The sequence below is a fragment of the Capricornis sumatraensis genome, chromosome 9 (genome assembly GCF_032405125.1).
Source record: "Capricornis sumatraensis isolate serow.1 chromosome 9, serow.2, whole genome shotgun sequence".
NCBI lineage: Eukaryota > Metazoa > Chordata > Mammalia > Artiodactyla > Bovidae > Capricornis > Capricornis sumatraensis.
The window spans coordinates 20,366,710-20,384,487 of record NC_091077.1 but is presented as its reverse complement, the minus strand read 5'-3'; the positions used below and the strand labels follow the sequence as shown (position 1 = coordinate 20,384,487).

The 17,778-nt window shown below is 53.4% G+C and overlaps 1 protein-coding gene across 1 annotated transcript; it reads left to right on the top strand.

The window, feature by feature from the left end:
• The first annotated feature begins 9,710 nt into the window (after positions 1-9,710).
• On the top strand, positions 9,711-15,502 carry HMG20B (high mobility group 20B). The gene is made up of 10 exons (XM_068979680.1): positions 9,711-9,762; positions 10,043-10,098; positions 10,576-10,684; positions 11,176-11,379; positions 12,261-12,381; positions 12,742-12,788; positions 13,065-13,137; positions 13,376-13,591; positions 14,186-14,318; positions 14,855-15,502. The coding sequence occupies exons 2-10, from the start codon at positions 10,061-10,063 to the stop codon at positions 14,865-14,867; spliced, it is 954 nt and encodes a 317-aa protein (XP_068835781.1). The 5' UTR covers positions 9,711-9,762; positions 10,043-10,060; the 3' UTR covers positions 14,868-15,502.
• Positions 15,503-17,778: the final 2,276 nt, after the last annotated feature.

Genomic DNA, 17,778 nt, shown 5'->3' with positions numbered 1-17,778 from the left:
GAAATGCAGAAAAATGCAAACAGAAATTGGGAAACAGAGGGGAATCCATTTATAAAGTTCATGGGACTTACCTGGTGGTACAATGGTTAAGACCCAGCGCTTCCACTACATAGGTTGTGGATTTGACCCCTGGTCTTTTAGGGAACTAGGATCCCCCATGCTGGAAAAAGAAGAAAAGCAAAAGGTAAACTTGAGGCTCAAGTAACCCAAGGGGTGCCCAGCCCAGACTTTGACACTGATAAGGACCAATTACTGCCACACACATTTTTTCATGGAGAGGAGCTGAAAAGGGTATGAATGGGAAATAGTGGCTTCAAGAGAGATAGCCTGGTAGAAAAAGAGAGGAGATAGGGGTAGACCCAGATCTCTGATAAACAGATAAGGAGAGATCAGAGAACCACATTTCCTCCCGGCCAAGGTTGCCTCCTTTCGATTTCAGGGTTTTTTTTTCCTTCAACTTTCTGCCACCCTCTGAGGCATGTGGAATCTTGGTTCTCCATCAGGGATCGAACTCGAGCCCCCTGCATAGAAGTGGGAAGTCTTAACCACTGGACCACCAGGGAAGTCCCCGGAAGACGACTTTAACACTACCAGTGGACTTCTCTGGTGGTCCAATGGTTAAGTAAGATTCCAAAGACTTAACGGTCCAAAGACTCCGTACTTCCACTGCTGGGGTGTGCTCAGTCGCTCAGTCATGTTCCACTCTTTGTGACCCTGTGGACTGTAGCCTGCCAGGCTCCTCTGTCCATAGGATTTTTCAGGCAAGACTATTTGAGTGGGTTGCCATTTCCTCCTCCAGGAGATCTTCCCAACCCAGGGATCGAACCCAGGTTTCCTGAGTTTCCTGCATTGGCAGGCAGATTCTTTACCACTGAGTCACCTGAGAAGCCCCAGTGCAGGGGGCGTGCGTTCAATCCCTGGTTGCAGGAATATCCCACATGCCGTATAGCACTGCCAAACAAATAAATAAAATAAAAAATAAATACAACCCTATTAGCCTAAGCTTTTAATTTGCATTCCTCCTCTCTTTTCTTACCTCAACACTTCACACCCATTTTACAAATGAGAAAACTGAGGCTCAGACAGAAATTCCTTGCCAGAGGGCAAGCAGCTGACAAGAGGTGGATTCAAGATCCCTGGAATCTTGGAATTCCCTGTGACTTCCAATATCTTTGAGTTAATTATTCACTTTCAGGTGAGGTCTCACCTGTGGGTAAAAGATGTTTGAATTTCCCCTCTTTTATCAGCCTCCTGTGTGGATCAGGAGCCCAAGGCATCAACCTGGCAGCCCCTGGGGGCAGATCCAGCAGAGGGAGGAGGGGCTGTTTCGTGGAAGTACCAACACATCTCTCATCTCTGGGTTTTTGGTCTATTGAAGCCAGCTAGTACTTCTTGGGACTTCCCTGGTGGCTCAGATGGTAAAGCGTCTCCCTACAATGCAGGAGACCCTGGTTCAATCCCTGGGTCAGGAAGAGCTCCTGGAGAAGGGAATGGCAACCCACTCCAGTACTCTTGCCTGGAAAATCCCATGGACGGAGGAGCCTGGTGGGCTACAGTCCATGGGGTCACTAAGAGTCGGACCCAACTGAGCGACTTCACTTTCACTTTTCACTTTCATGCACTGGAGAAGGAGATGGCAACCCACTCCAGTGTTCTTGCCTGGAGAATCCCAGGGGTGGCGGAGCCTGGTGGGCTGCCGTCTGTGGGGTCACACAGGGTCGGACACGACTGAAGCGACTTAGCGGCAGCGGCAGCAGCAGCAGTAATTCTTGGCCCTGACTCTGGCAAGTGTCAGTTGCTCAGTCGTGTTGGACTCTTTGTGACTGCATGGACTGTAGCCTGCCAGGCTCCTCTGTCCATGGGTTTCTCCAGGCAAGAATACTGGAGTGGGTTGCCATGCCCTTCTCCAAGGCTTCTTCCCCGCCCAGGGATCACACCCGGTTTCCTGCGTTGCAGGCAGATTCTTTTCGGTCTGAGCCACCAGGAAAGTTGACTCCGTGGGGATGGCAGGAACAAGACTGATCCGGGGAGCCAAGGAGCTGCCTCAGAGCATTGTCATTCATTCATTCATGAATTCATGAATTCATGAATGTATGAACTCATTCACTCACTGGATCTGGTCTCAGCCTGAGCGATGCTGGAACCCCAAAGATTCTGAAGCCCCTAATTCTAAGTGAGGGCTGAGCTGAATCCTCCAAACCCCGCCATGATCAGTGCTGGGACTGGAAGAATCAGACCAGGAAGGGTGACAGAATGTCAGAGGAGTTGGGACATTACCCTTAGGTCACTGAGCCACAGTAGAGTTTTGAATAGGTGGGGAGAATCAGATAAGAAGTCTATGAGGGGACTTCCCTGGTGGTCCAGTGGCTAAGAATCAGCCTGCCAACGCAGGGAACATGGGTTTGATCCCTGGTCTAGGAAGATCCCACATGTTGTGGGGCAACTAAGCTGATGTGCCACAACCACTGAGTCCACATGTTCTAGAGCCCAGGAGCCACTGCAGTGAGAAGGCTCAAGAGAAGCCACCGCAATGAGAAGCCACACACGGCAGCTAAAGAAAGTTCCCATGCAACAACGAAGGCCTAGCTCAGCCAAAAAAAAAAAAAGAGCCTGTAGGGGTGGGAATGGAGGTGAAGGTGGTTTATCCCAAATCAGGCCTCAGCTGCCTGGGTGGATACCAGCGGAGGGCATGTAGGCCCCCCTAATAAGGGGGATGGGGTCAGATTTGCTGGGAAGATCAGAGAAGGCCATGCCTAGGGGAAGGGATGCCAGGAAGGACAGATAATGCTGGGCCCTTGGGTAGGACAAAAGGAAGGACAGACAAGCTTGTGTTCAGGAGATCCAGACACGCTTTATTCCCCTCAGAGCGTCCACAGCCGCCTCAGACGCCGGACCGGGCTTTCCTCCTCCAGCTGCATATTGGATGACCTGGCAGCCCCCATCCAGCATCAGGAAGTTACTTGCTTTGATCTTCTCTCTGACCTTTGATCTTTGGTCAGAATGGGTGGGGGGTGAGGGGGTGGGCGGACACTCAGAGGGGGAAGGTTCTAACACTCAAAAAAAATTTTCCTTACATCCCAGGGCCCACAGCCAAGATCAAACCAGGCAGTTTTGTGCAAGCTACGGGGTCATAGTTTCCCCTTTCTATAAAACGGAGGTGAGAGTGTGTATGATGCTCAGTTGTGTCCAACTCTTTGAGCCCGCCAGGCTCCTCTGTCCATGGGATTCTCCAGGCAAGAATACTGGAGTGGGTTGCCATGTCCTCCTCCAGAGGATCTTCTCGACCCAGGGATCGACCCCCATTTCCTGCAGCTCCTGCATTGTAGGCGGATCCTTTACCCCTGAACCACCAGGGAAGAGGAGCAACTCTGATTAGAGTTGTTGGGAGACCTTAGGGGGATCAGGCAGATAGAGCACTTCCTGGGCCGTTGAACAGGGTTTCCCAATCTTGTTCACTGCTTACGCTTCAGTTCAGTTCAGTTCAGTTCAGTTCAGTTCAGTCGCTCAGTCGTGTCCAACTCTTTGCGACCCCATGAATTGCAGCACGCCAGGCCTCCCTGTCCATCACCAACTCCCGGAGTTCACCCAGACTCACGACCATCGAGTCCGTGATGCCATCCAGCCATCTCATCCTCGGTCGTCCCTTTCTCCTACTGCCCCCAATCCCTCACAGCATTTGGCACTGGATTATTCTTTGTGGTGGGGGCTGTCCTGGGCATGACAGCACTTCTGGCCTTCACTGGGTAGATGCTAGGAGCAGCCCCACTCGCCCTAAACATGACAACCAAAAATGTCTCTAGACATCAGACCCCTGGATAGGGGTAGGAGGGGTGCTGAATTACCCCGGGGTGGAAACCACAACACTAGAAAATTCTCTGTACCAGAGGCCTCAGTCTCGGTGGACAGGAGTAACCAATGCTTTATGGAGCACTGACCAGCCAGGTCCGGTCGCGAGCGAGCACTGTGCTTGAATTAAACTCGTTAAATCCTTCCCACAACCTCATACAGGCAGACGTGCTTATTAGCCCACTTTGCGGTGGGGCAAACTGAGGCACAGAGGGTTTGGTAAATTGCCCAAGTCACAGAGGTGGGCCTCAGCGCCGCCTCCCTGAGCCCAGGAGGGTCCAGCAGCAGCGGTGTGTGTGTAGGGGGAGTGTCCCCTTCCCAAAAGACTGAGACCCCGTCCCCACACACCTTCCTTCCGACAGCGTTTGCCTCTGCGTTTCGCTTTTGCCTCCTTGGCCCTTCATTGCTCACAACGGCAATCCCCTGAATTAAATCCACTCTGTAAAAGAGCCTAAGGAAGGCAGGGATATCACGAGAGCGCCGACCGCATCCCGATCCTTCCTGGGGATGGAGAGAAATTGAACCGCCCGGTGCTGACAAATGCGTATTAAAAATAGACGTAAACGCGGAGGCGTGGGTTAGGGAGATAACGTCTCTGGTTGTCCAGTGGTTGACTCTGCTCCCAATGCAGGGAGTACGGGTTCTATCCCTGGTCGAGGAACTAAGATCCCGCAAGCTGCACAGCGCAGCCCTGCAAAACAAAAACAAAACGAAAAGCCCCCCAAACCGTAACCCCGCCCCAACGCCTGCCTTGTCGATCAAGCCAAAGAGGCGGGGCTTGGAGGGCGGCGGTGGGAGGCACCACGCGTAACTTCATGTTTTCCTAGCTACACTGGAAAAGGGGTCCAGACAGCTGGTTCGGAACGTTTGAAACAAAGGCGGCAACACAATCGTATGAGGAAGGACCAGAAGTTGCCAGAGCTCGTTACACAGGCGGTGATGAGGTCTTGCTGTGAAAAATTACCCAGCCCCAGAGGCAGGGCTCTGGGCCTCACATATAAAGCCACTGGGCCAAAGGCTGCGGACTCAAGAGTTTGCAGAGGATGTTCACGGTGTGATTGATCATATGATCACAGGAAGCAAGCTGTGGAACGCCGCTGGCGGTCCCGTGGGTAAGACTACAGGCTTCCACTGCAGGGGTGCACAGGCTCACTCCCTGGTCAGGGAACTAAAATCCCACGTGCTTCTTGGTGTGGCAAAAAAAAAAAAAAAAGCAAGATGTGAGCTTACATTCCTTATAGGAGTGCATTCACACCCGTGTGTGTGTGTGTGTGTGTGTGTGTGTATACATGTTGTGTTTTGCTTTGTGCCCCCCCAACCTTCCCAGGTGAAAGTCCTAATCCCCAGGACCTCAAATGTGACCTTATTTGGAGATGGAGTCATTGCAGATGTAATGAGTTAAGATGAGTCACAATTGGAGCAGGGTGGTTCCCAGTACAACCCACGACCTAATAAAAAAGGAGAAATTTGGAAATACACACACGCACAGGAACCTCGTGTACATGTGAAGGTGGAGATGCAGTGATGCTTGTACAAGTCAAGGAAGGTTGCAGATGGCTAGAAGATCCCCCAGAAGCTGGGAGAGCTCAGAGAGCATGGAACAGACTCCGCCTCAGAAGGAACCAGTGCCGACCAAGCCCTTGATTTTGAACTTCTGGTCCCCATAACTGTTTTTTTTTTTTTTTCCCCCCCACACTACAAGGGCATGCAGAGCTTCCCTGACCAGGGATGGAATCCATGCCTCCTGCAGTGGAAGCCCAGAGTTTTAACCACTGGACTGCCAGGGAAGTCCTTTTTACTTATTAGTTAATATTTTAATCATTTAAAAATTATTTCTGGCAGAGCTAGGTCTTCATTGCTGTGTGAGCTTTCCTCCCATTTCCTCGAGTGGGCGCTGCCCTTTGTTGCTGTGTGCGGGCTTCTCATTGCAGTGGCCTCTCATGGGCTTTAGGGCATTTGGCTTCAGCAGTTGTGGCTCCCAGGCTCTAGAGCACAGGCTCAGGAGTTGTGTCGCACCGGCTCTGTTGTTCTGAGGCAAGTGGGATCTTCCTGGACCAGGAGTGGAACCCATGTCTCCTGCATCGGTGGTGGATTCTTTACCACTAAGCCACTGGGGAAGCCCATATTATTATTTTTTAAAATAAATTTCAGTTGTTCAAGTCACCCAGTTTGTGGTGCCTTGTTCCTATAGCCCTAGGAGACTCACAGAGTAAGTGTGTGTATAGGTAGGTAGGAAAAGTTTTGGTAAGAAATGTGACAAGCTGATAAGGGGGAGTATGGTATGGGTCTGGTAGCCTTCACACACGACTTTAATTTGTACAAATGAAATGAGTTTGCACATTGCTTGCATCATAAAATTAATTTCACAAAGACAGTTAAGTCATTGTTAATGGATCTTGTATTTCTCAGGCGACAAATTGGGGTCCTCTTCCTGGTTTCACATGATAAAAATTTCCAGGCACTTCCTTGGTGGTTCAGTGGTTAAGAACTCTTCTTCCAGTGGGAGGGGATGCTGGTTTGATCCCTGGTTGGGGAACTAAGATTCCATATTGTGGAGTAACTGGGCCTGGATGCCACAACTAAGATCCAATGCAGCCAAATAAATAAAACTATTTTTTAAAAAATTTCCAAATGGAGCATAGAAATGCATACAAAGAAGCTAACATGAAATTATACGAGGTTAGACAGCTAAACCAGTTCCTGGTTTTATTGAGAGCTAGGACTTGAGAGAAGTTTGTGGCTAAGGAAAAACCTATTTATACTCTGGGGGGGGCCAAAGTATCTGCTTTTAGATCAAAGAATGAAAGATGTAAAGTCAAACAGTAGAAATGCTTCTTCTTACATGTTGCTTCTTGGGAATGGGTGTGTGTCTGGATCACATGCATTGCAGTGGATGCAATGCCATTTGGATTCAAGACACTTTTGTTTTTCCCAGAAAATACCCACACAGCAAGGAATTTGTCCTGATGCCAAGGAGCTGCAAACTGCTTTCAAAATTGACATCAATAAGTTGGGAGATTGGGACTGACATATACGCTAGTATACATAAAATAGATACCAATTAAGGACCTACTGCACAACACAGGAAGCTCTACTCAGTACTCTGCAATAGCCTATATGGGAAAAGAATCTAAAAAGAGTGGATATATGTATATGTGTAACTGATTCAATTTGCTGTAAACCTGAAACTAACACATCATTGTAAATCAACTATATGCCAATAAAAATTAAAAAAAAAATCAACCTCAAGATCTTTCATTTCTTTTCCACGCACAGGAAGACCCCTGAATTCCTTGTGTGGTACCTTGGGAGTGGAAGGACACGTTTCTATGGCAACATCAGTTTTGTCAATCAAGCCAAAGAGGCAGGGCCCGGAGGGTGGGTCTTTCCTATTCTCCTGGCTGGAATTCTCACCTAGATATTTTCTAACCCAGCAGAGAGAGGCAAGCAGGCGTGGGAAGTCCCACATCTGATGAAGCAACAGAGCAGGGTGTGGAATTTGGGTCTGTCAAGATTCCAGGGCACAGCTTATCTTCCTCAGCTCTGGGATGCCTCTTAGAGAAACAAGTTCATTGAGATCTAATTCACATTCCAGATAATGCACCTGTGTAAAGTGTACAATTGTGTGAGGTTTGGTACATTAATGGAGTTATGCAGCCATCAAAGCAGTCTAATTTTAGAACGTTTTGATCACCCCAAAAGAAGCCCCCGTGACCTCCTTTGCCCCTGCCCACTGACTTTCTAACCCCAGGCAACCACTAATCCACTTCCTGTCTCTCTGGAGCTGCTAGTTCTGGAAAATTCATATAAATGGAACCATACACTGTGTGGCCTTTTGTGACTGGCATCTTTCACTGAGCCTAATGTTTTCAAGGCATATCCCTGTCCTAGCATGACATAGCAATTTATTCCTTTTTATAGCCAAGAATATTCTACTGGATGGCTGGCCCACAGTATTTACCTATTCATCAACTGATAGACATTTGGGTTTGTTTCCACTTTTGCACTATTGTGAATCATGCTGCTGTGAACATTCGTGTACAAGTTTCTGTGTGGATGTATGTTTTTAATTCTCCTGGATATGCAGTGGATGCATTGCATAGTAATTCCTGGATGCTGGTGGTTTAGTCTCTCAGTCTTGTCCGACTCTTTGAGACCCCATAGACTGTAGCTTGGAGAAGGCAATGGCACCCCACTCCAGTACTCTTGCCTGGAAAATCCTATGAATGAAGGAGCCTGGTAGGCTGCAGTCCATGGGGTCGCTAAGAGTCGGATACGACTGAGTGACTTCCCTTTCACTTTTCACTTTTATGCATTGGAGAAGGAAATGGCAATCCACTCCAGTGTTCTTGCCTGAAGAATCCCAGGGACAGGGGAGCCTGGTGGGCTGCCGTCTATTGGGTCGCACAGAGTTGGACACGACTGAAGTGACTTAGCAGTAGCAGACTGCAGCTTGCCAGGCGCTTCTCTCTACTGGAGTGGGTTGCCATTTCCTTCTCCAGGGAATCTTCCTGACCCAGGGATTGAACCTGGGTCTCCTGCATTGCAAGCCCATTCTTTAACTCCTGGGTACATCACATGGTAACTCTATGTTTTGTTTTTTTTAATCTTTTGAAGAACTGCCAGACTGCATTCCAAAGCTGCTGCACCTGCCTGTTAGAAATTTACGTTATACATTTATTTGTTTATTTAATATATATGCATTGACAGCACCTGTGGGCACTATTCTGGGTGCTGGCAATATAGCAATGAGCAAACTGGCAGCTTATAAGGAGGAAATGAACACATGGAGCAAAGATAAGATGGGGTGTATGGGGTGGGGTACAAGCCTGGGAATGTCTCACTGGAAAGGGGGACATTTAATCTGGGGAAAGGGCATTAAGAGCAAGTGCAAGGGCCCAGAGGTGAGAATGAATGAAATGGACATATCTAAGGAATGTTGAGGTCGCCAGAGTGAGGAAAATGCAGGGAGGCGAGAGCAGAAAAGTGCTGTGGGTAGGTTGTTTGCGGTCTAACGGGTCATCATGAGCATCCAGTGACCACAATTATCCTGGGGTAGTAGGAAACACAGTCCAGGCTGTAAGAGGACCAGGCTACTGTCTGGGGTTCCCCAAGATCCCAGAGCAGGGTCTCCTGGCCCTCCATCTTCACGAGGTCCTCGCAGCTTTCTTGTCCCCACCACATTCTTCCTAGTTGCTTCCAGCCCAGCTCCTGGTCTCAGCTTCGCTTCATCCGGCCTTCTGGACATGGACCCTGTGCAACGCTTCCATTGCATAGTAGAGAAAGCTGAGGCCCTTTCACAGGAGGCCCTTTCACATGCAGGGCGGGGCACGGCCCCGTTGGGGGCTTTAAGTCCAGTCAATAAACGGGAAACTTCTCCACCCGGTCTGCTAAGAACAGGTCCCACTATGCAGTGGGGAAAGGGACTGCTCCAAAAGACCTTAACCCCTTCCCTAGCAACCTACTACCGTCCCCATGACAACTAGGGCGGGGCCGGACTCGGCCTCATAGGTCTCCGGATCCTGCAGGGGCGGGGAGTCTCGCCTTCAGCAGGGGAGGAGGAGTCTGAGCCGCGCCTGCTGGCCCTTTAAGAGGCTCCACCCCGGCGAAATCTGAGAACATCCTGATTGGTCCCGAGAGCGGCCGAGCACAGCCGAACTTGACGCGCCCGCCTGCAGCTTTCCCTACTTACCTCCCACGCGGCTCAGTGGCTACCGCAGCCAATCACCAACGGGCGCGCCGACCTTCATCTGCATGGTCACGCCCCAAGGGAGGGGTATACCCAATCCGATCGCTCGCCGAGTCGTTATTAGCATGTCGGGGGCGGTGCAGGGCGGAGCGGGCGGCAGGGGCGGGCTCCCGGCGGTTGGTTGGAGCGTCGTAGCAGCCGAGAGGTCCGGGAAAGTTTCTTTGGAGGTGAAAACAGCCGCGGAACTCGGGGCCCTGCGAGGAGGCGGGGGCGCGGGGATCCCAGGGCCGGGGCGGGGACCCTCCTGGGCCGGGAGGGTGCGGACCCAGGCCTCCTGGGGGGCGATCGCCCAACAAAGGATCCCTGGGGCGCCCGCCCCCGAGGGCCTCCCCGCCCCCGGTTCCGGCCCCCCCAGGCGCCCCGGACCTGGCATTACAGGGCTTCCCAGCTCAGCCCCGCCATCGCTGGCTTGGGCGACCCTCACTTGGCCACGCGTCTACGTTCCAGGTGCGGCCGGGAGTGGCCATGTCCCACGGCCCCAAGCAGCCCGGCGCGGCCTCCGCGTGAGTGCGACATCCCCTCCCCCTCAGCTCACTCGGGGCTGCAGCCACCCCGTCCCGTTGGAGCTTCTCGACCCCCGCGCCCAGGGTCTTGACTCCTCCGACTTGGAACAGGAGCCCCCCACTTCGGGGTTCCCACGGGCTTCCCCCAAACCTCCGTGCTCCAGTCCTTTTCAGGAGTGGCCTGCTGGGCTCCTCTAGTTCTCCTGCCCTAACCCCGGATCCTGATTCCTCAGACCCCTGCTCTCAGAACTCAGGCCGCTAGCTGCCAGCGCTTTAGTCGTGGGGGAAGGGGTGGGTGACCCTGGCGTCCCGTAGCTCTAGTCTCTCCGAGGTCCCTTGTTGCTCCCCTAGTGCTCCAGTCTCAACCTCCGTATCCTGACCCTCTCAGAGCCCTCTTCTGAGGACTCAGGCCCCTTGCTGCCAAATCCGTCGTCGAGGGTGGGGAGTGGGAATGACCCTGGCTTCCCGTGGCTCCAGGCCGGCGAGCGCCAAGGCTCCAGGACAGCACGGGGGCTTCGTGGTGGCTGTCAAGCAAGAGCGCGGCGAGGGCCCGCGGGCCGGAGAGAAGGGGTCCCACGAAGAGGAGGTGAGAGTCCCTGCACTGCCGTGGCGGTAGCCCTTACCCTTGAAGCTCCGCCCTGAGCTAAATTTGAATTTGCCGTGGCTCCGCCCACAGCCCAGATTTCCCTGCCCAAGCTGAGGCCCGCCCCATTTCAGATACCACGCCCCCAAGAGCTCCACTGCCAGTCTAGGCCCCGCCCGCTACCCGGGGACTCTCTGCTAGTAAGGCACGCCCATACAGGGGACACGCCCACAACACAAGCCTACCCCATCCTTGGGTTAATGCTCTGTCTCCAGTACCTCTCTGATCCCTTTACCCATGGCCAGGGTAAACCTTAACCCCACTCTTAACCCCACTCTCCCAATTCTGAACCCTGACCAGGCCATACTTCCATACTTTCTGGGTCCCACCTCGTGGTTAGGCCCTACCCAAGTCTTCCAGGGCCCCGCCCCTTGCCCTCTGTGCCCAGCCCCAGCCCTCCAGACCCCTCCCAACAGCGCGACTGGGTTCGGCAGCCGGTGAAGAAGCGCGGCTGGCCCAAGGGCAAGAAGCGGAAGAAGATCCTGCCGAATGGGCCCAAGGCACCTGTTACCGGCTACGTGCGTTTCCTGAACGAGCGGCGCGAGCAGATCCGGACGCGCCACCCGGACCTGCCCTTTCCCGAGATCACCAAGATGCTGGGCGCCGAGTGGAGCAAGCTGCAGCCGGCGGAGAAACAGGTGGGGACGGCCTGGGACCACTGACTGACCTGCCCTCACTCACTCAGACATCCATCCTCCATCACTTACCCTCAAGGAACAGGTGTGGCAGGCCCTTCGTTCTGCCGGAAGGACTGACCACCCGTTAGCTCTCTCCAGCTTGTTGAAGGGAGGGGAGGGTGGCAGTTGGCTGGAATAGACATAAAAGTTAATAAACACCGTTATAAAAGAAGTCAGGGGTGGTTGCTGGATTTTTGTTAGAGACTTTACAGTTTTAAAGTTCTGGTAATTAATTTAAAATTTGCAAAAACATCAAGGAAATGTAACAAAATCACCAGCAGCTTGCACCCTCTACATGGGATTTCAACAGGCAAAATGGGTTTCGGAGGGCAGGTCAGCCCAGAGGTGGGAGCCTGCAGACAGTCAGACACCAGGGAGTGGTTTAGAAAGGCTGGAATTGGGGTGAGGTAGTGAGGTCCGGGATTCTCCAGGCAAGAACACTGGAATGGGTTGCCATTTCCTTCTCCAGTTCAGGAAAGTGAAAAGTGAAAGTGAAGATGCTCAGTCGTGTCCGACTCTTAGCAACCCCATGGACTGCAGCCTACCAGGCTCCTCCGTCCATGGGATTTTCCAGGCAAGAGTACTGGAGTGGGGTGCCATTGGGAGCCTGGTGGGCTGCTGTCTGTGGGGTCGCACAGAGTCGGACATGACTGAAGCGACTTAGCAGCAGCAGCAGTGAGGTCCGGGAGTTGGGAGGTGGCCTGAGCAGCAGAGTGAAGGGCGAAGTTTTGTCTGGAGGGCAGCAGGGAGCTATGGTAAAGTGTAGCACAGCGGGCTGAGTGATGGAGCCTGCGAGGCCTCCGCTGCCACTGGGCTGAGCCTTCTCTCCCTGCCCCCACCAGCGGTACTTGGACGAGGCTGAACGGGAGAAGCAGCAGTATATGAAGGAGCTGAGGGCCTACCAGCAGTCAGAAGCCTACAAGATGTGTGCGGAGAAGATCCAGGAAAAGAAGATCAAGAAAGGTGCGAAGGGCCTCAGCCCCCAGGCAGCTGAGTGTTTACTCTGAGACAGGTGACCCAAGCCGATGCCCCCCCACCCTACCCCCTCCCAAAGGGTCTCTCACGGTCACGTGGGAACAAGGCACATGTAACCAGACAGTTGTGAGTGAACGGGGCGATCTGTACTGAGATGGGACACACATGGATATGAGGGTGGGGGGAGGGGCCCAGGAGGGGCCTTTGATCCAGGATGAGCAGGGCTTGGGGGTGGTTGGTGGTGGTGGTGGAAATAATGGCATTCCAGGCAGAGGGGGCAGCATGTGCAAAGCAGGGGGTCAAAGGAGACCTGGGAGACTGACCCTGCTCTCCTCCCTCCCCCACCAGAGGATTCCAGCTCTGGGCTCATGAATACCCTTTTGAATGGACACAAGGTAAGCGTTGCTCCTCCAAGGAGAACACCTGGGCCAGAAAGGTCTGGAGTGTTTAAACCCCCGGGTGACCAAGGACCGTCGCTCATGGGGTGAAATGAGCACCCTGTCCAGATGTGTGCGAGTGGAGGCGGGGCACTCACACAAATTGAGGGGGGGGGGCAGTAAAATGGACTCTGACCCAGGTAGCCTCAGCAGACCCTCCCAAGCTTAGGGGATGTCCCATAGGAGGGTTGACTGCCCCCCCCGCAAAATTGCCACCTTGTCCTGTCGTCCCAGGGTGGGGACTGTGACGGCTTCTCGACTTTCGACGTCCCCATCTTCACTGAAGAGTTCTTGGACCAAAACAAAGGTGAGCGCTGACCAGCGGTTCTTGAAGCAAGCGTTGAACCAAGAGGGCATCGAGGCGGGAGGCAGTGGGTGTCTTCCTCTCTTGCCCTCGCAGCCTAGACTGCTGAGGTGTGGGGCTGGAGACAGAGCAGTGACGGAAGGCTTGGCGTGGGGCACAGCTCGGGGCAAAGCCGGCAGAGGGAAGGCGGCAGAGGGATGGCGGGGAAGCGTCGGGCTCTGACCCGGCTCCCCGCCTGCAGCGAGAGAGGCGGAGCTGCGGCGCCTGCGGAAGATGAACGTGGCCTTCGAGGAGCAGAACGCGGTGCTGCAGAGGCACACGCAGAGCATGAGCAGCGCGCGCGAGCGTCTAGAGCAGGAGCTGGCGCTGGAGGAGCGGCGGACGCTGGCGCTGCAGCAGCAGCTCCAGGCGGTGCGCCAGGCGCTCACCGCCAGCTTCGCTTCGCTGCCAGTGCCGGGTTTGGAAGCCCCGCCCCCAACAACCTAGTCCCGCCCCGCCTACCCCGCGAGTCCCGCCCCCTCTGACCCCGCCCTCGACGACCTCGGGCTCTGCCCCGGCTTCCGCGAGTCCCGCCCCCTCTGACCCCGCCCGGCGAGTCCTCACTCTGGCATCCCTTCACCCCCAGTCGCTTCACAAACCCGCTTCTCCGTCCGACCGATGCTCCCCTGCTGACGCTTACTCCCGGCTATCCTAAGCCCCCGCGGCCCCGTCCTCACTGAATGCTGCTCGTGCCAGCCCCGCCCACAGTGGCCCTCGCGCCCGGCCTCTCCCCTGGTCTAACTTCCGTGTTCATTCCTCGGCGGCTGATCTACGCCAACTTCTCCCCTACCAGTCCCCGAATCCCCCCATCACGACCCCGCCCTCTCCATCTTCCATCTTCTGACCTCTGCCACAGCTGATCTTGATTTCCCCGGGTCCAGACGCCCTGACCGCGCGCACCTGACCCCGCTGACGCTCACCCATGGTCCCCTCCTCTTACCCCCACCTTCTGAAGTTTGTTTCCATGGTGACCCCCGCATTGGGCTCTTCTGACGGGTCCCTGTCTCCCCAGGCACCGGCGAAACGCCCACGCTCAGCACCCTGGACTTTTACATGGCCCGGCTGCACGGTGCCATCGAGCGCGACCCCGCCCAGCACGAGAAACTCATCGTCCGCATCAAGGAGATCCTGGCCCAGGTCGCCAGGTGTGTACCCGGGCAGGTCTGCCCCCCGTCCCATTCAGCCCACCTTGGGCTGCTTCGCGTGGGGACCACCTCAGGCTAGACGCGCCCTGGAGGAGCCCGGCTACATGAACCGGCTTTAGGTCTCCAGCGTGCTTTCTGGGGTCTGAGGCCGCTGCCGCCAAGTGGGATCTAGCTGCCAGATCTTATTCCGAGGCCACAGTGCTTGCAGAATCTACTAGGTGGGGCTGGTTTGATGTAGGTGGCTAATGGCCTAGCTCCTGGGGAGCCCTAATTCAGCCTGGTACTGTGTTAAATGCTGCTTGGGGGATCTTGGGGCCAGCACACCCCTGGCTCGGGGGACCCAGAGCTTCACCACAGCTTCTCCGTGGGCTTTTCTGGGTGGCTCCTAGCTGCCCAGGATAGGTGGGATCAACTCCAGGGCCCCCACCCTGGCATCTGAAGGAGCAGAGGGGGGTGGCCTCTGGGGTACCCCAGGATGGGGATGGGGGCTGAGACCTGATGTGTCCCCCATCAACTAACCTCTTCTTTTGTCACAGTGAGCATCTATGAGGGTGTTGGCCACCCCACGGATCCAGAGAAGACCAAGCTGTGGTCATGGCCCCTCACCCAGTTGCACCCCCTGGAGGAGGGGTGGGGGTTCCATCCTCTGGGGCCAGGCCTGATCCTGCACCTTGGGGGCTCTAGCCCCCCTAAAATTAAATTTCTACAGCATCCCTCTAGCTTTGAATCTCCGCAGGTCCCCATCCCAGAAAACCCACCCACCGTGCACTGTGCACAGACTCCCAGGGCCCAGCCAGGCCTGTTGGCCTCACAGGTCACATCACACTACACAAACGTGGGAACACATGAGGGGCAATATAACCCAGGACAGGAGGAAACCCACAGCCATTCACAGCTGGTGTGGGGAGAGTTACACACCCTATACCCACTCCCCAGGACCACCTCCCAGACCCAGGGCAGACAAAACCCACATCCAATACACGGGGACTCCTGCCTGGCAAGTGTCACCCTAAGTACCCACATGGGCAGGCACCTTGCAGGGACACACTCTCACACTCCTGGCAGGGCCATCTATCTGTCACCCTCACATTCCTGCACCTGAATGGGGGGGCTGGCACCACCCCATGCTCATTCAGCTGAGGAACCACCATGGAGGCAGTTGTTTTGCCACCACTCGATCTGGACTTCTTAAATAAAAATAAAAAAGGTGGAATTTGAATTTCAAACTTAAATGCGTATTTTTTTTTAAAGGGGAATGGGCCAGGATCCTCTGTTGGGATCCCAGGCCCACCCTCTCCAGCCCCTGGCAACCACTAGTCCACTTTCTGTCTCTGGATTTACCTGTCCTAGACGTTTCACATAAATGGAATCAAACACTGTGGGTCTTTTGTGTCTGGGTTTTCTCACTGAGTGTCATGTCCTCAGAGTCCATGTTGTAGAGTTTCTCAGTGCTTCATTCCTTTTTCTGGCAGAGTGATATTCCATAGTGTGGATGGCCCATGTTTTGTGTACCCATTATTGGTTGATGGACACTTGGGTTGTTTCCACCTTTTGGCTTTGCGAATCATGCTGCTGAGAACACACACGTAGACTTTTGTTTGAACACCTGCTCTTATTCCTGGGTAGATCCCAAGAAGCAGACTTGCTGGGTCAAATGATAATCCTATGCTTAACTTACTGGGGAACGCTTTCAGAGACTTCAGCTTTTTATGGAATATTTGAGACACCCTAAAAATTCCAGAGATTTAATTTGACAAACACTGGTGTTATCAGTTGAATTTAGTCCCGCCCAAAGAAAATCTTGAAGCCCTAACCCCCAGAACCTCAGAATATGACCTTATTTGGCAATAGGGTCACTGAGGATATAATTAGTTAAGATGAGGTCATCTTGGAGTATGTGTGTGGGGGGGTGCCTCTAATCCAATGTGACTGGTGATCCTTATAAGAAGATAAAGATTTGGACATGGAGAAAGGAGACAGCCATGTGACAACAGGCAGACACTGGAGCAGAGCACACCCCCAAGGAAGGCCAAGGATGGTTAGCCACCAACAGAGGCTGGGAGTGGTGGTAGGGGGACAGGATGCCACCCAAGGAGTCAGAGGAGCTTGGACTTGCTGACAAATTGATTTCTAGCCTTCAGAATTTTGAGAGAACAAATTTCTATTGTTTTTAAGCCACCCAACTGGCGGTACTGTGTTATGGCTGCCCCAGGAGACTGGAAAAGATGGATATTGTCTCACACACACACACACAAAGTGTGTGCTTCCTCACCTCACCCCCTCATTGCAGGTTTGGAGCTTACCATTCCTGGTCAGGTCTTTACATAACCTTTAGCACTAAAGGATGTCTTTCCACAAGAATACCATTTTAATGGATTTTTTTTTAAGTTTGTTTTCTAAAGATTTGAAAATGTACAGTTCTGTGGTTTCTAGTATAATCACAAAGTTGTGCAACCGCCAGCACCACCTAGTTCCAGAATATTTCATCACCCCCCAAACAACATCCCCTTCCATGTTAGCTATCATTCCCCATCTTCCCCTCCCCCAGCCCCTGGCAACCACAAATCCACTTTCTGTCTCCATGCATTGGCTGTTTTGGACACTTCATCTAAATGGCCCAGGCTATGTGGCCTTTGCAATCTGGCTTCCTTCAATGAGCATCAGGTTTTCAAGGCTCATCTGTGTTACGGTGTGTATGCTGTTCTGCACGTTTTCAAGCTTTAAGTAAATTTTCTTACCTCGTCCGAAGCCTTCTGCAACTTGTCTTTTCCAGCAATGCTTGGTTTCTGAGATTCTTCAGAGGCATGCTGCTGCTGCTGCTGCTAAGTCGCTTCAGTCGGGTCCAACTCTGTGTGACCCCATAGACGGCAGCCCACCAGGCTCCCCCGTCCCTGGGATTCTCCAGGCAAGAACACTAGAGTGGGTTGCCATTTCCTTCTCCAATGCATGAAAGTGAAAAGTGAAAGTAAAGTCGCTCAGTCATGTCTGACTCTTAGCGACCCCATGGACTGTAGCCTACCAGGCTCCTTCGTCCATGGGATTTTCCAGGCAAGAGTACTGGAGTGGGGTGCCATCGCCTTCTCCGTTCTCTAGTGCAGGAAAGTGAAAAGTGAAAGTGAAGTCGCTCAGTCGTGTCCGACTCTTAGTGACCCCATGAACTGTAGCCCACCAGGCTCCTCCGTCCATGGGATTTTCCAGGCAAGAGTACTGGAGTGGGGTGCCATTGCCTTCTCCGCTTCAGAGGCATAAGGCCCCCCTTTTGAACTGCTATATGGCATTCCAGTGCTATTTATGAGCCAAAAGCAACATTCCTTTTGGTGATCCTGGGTCCCCTGGGGATTCTGAGAGAAACCTCCTAGTACCCAGAGCCTCCTCATCTGTAACCCAATGGGCTCAGAGAACTCCTGCCTTCTTCTCCTCCAGTTGAGGAGACTGAGGAAACACAGGATGAATAAATAAA

Coding starts and splice junctions, on each gene's coding strand:
- HMG20B (XM_068979680.1), top strand. CDS start 10,061: ATGTCCCACGGCCCCAAGCAGCCCGGCGCGGCCTCCGC. Junction 12,789..13,064: donor CCCTTTTGAATGGACACAAG/GTAAGCGTTGCT, acceptor CTGTCGTCCCAG/GGTGGGGACTGTGACGGCTT. Junction 13,592..14,185: donor CGCTTCGCTGCCAGTGCCGG/GTTTGGAAGCCC, acceptor CTGTCTCCCCAG/GCACCGGCGAAACGCCCACG.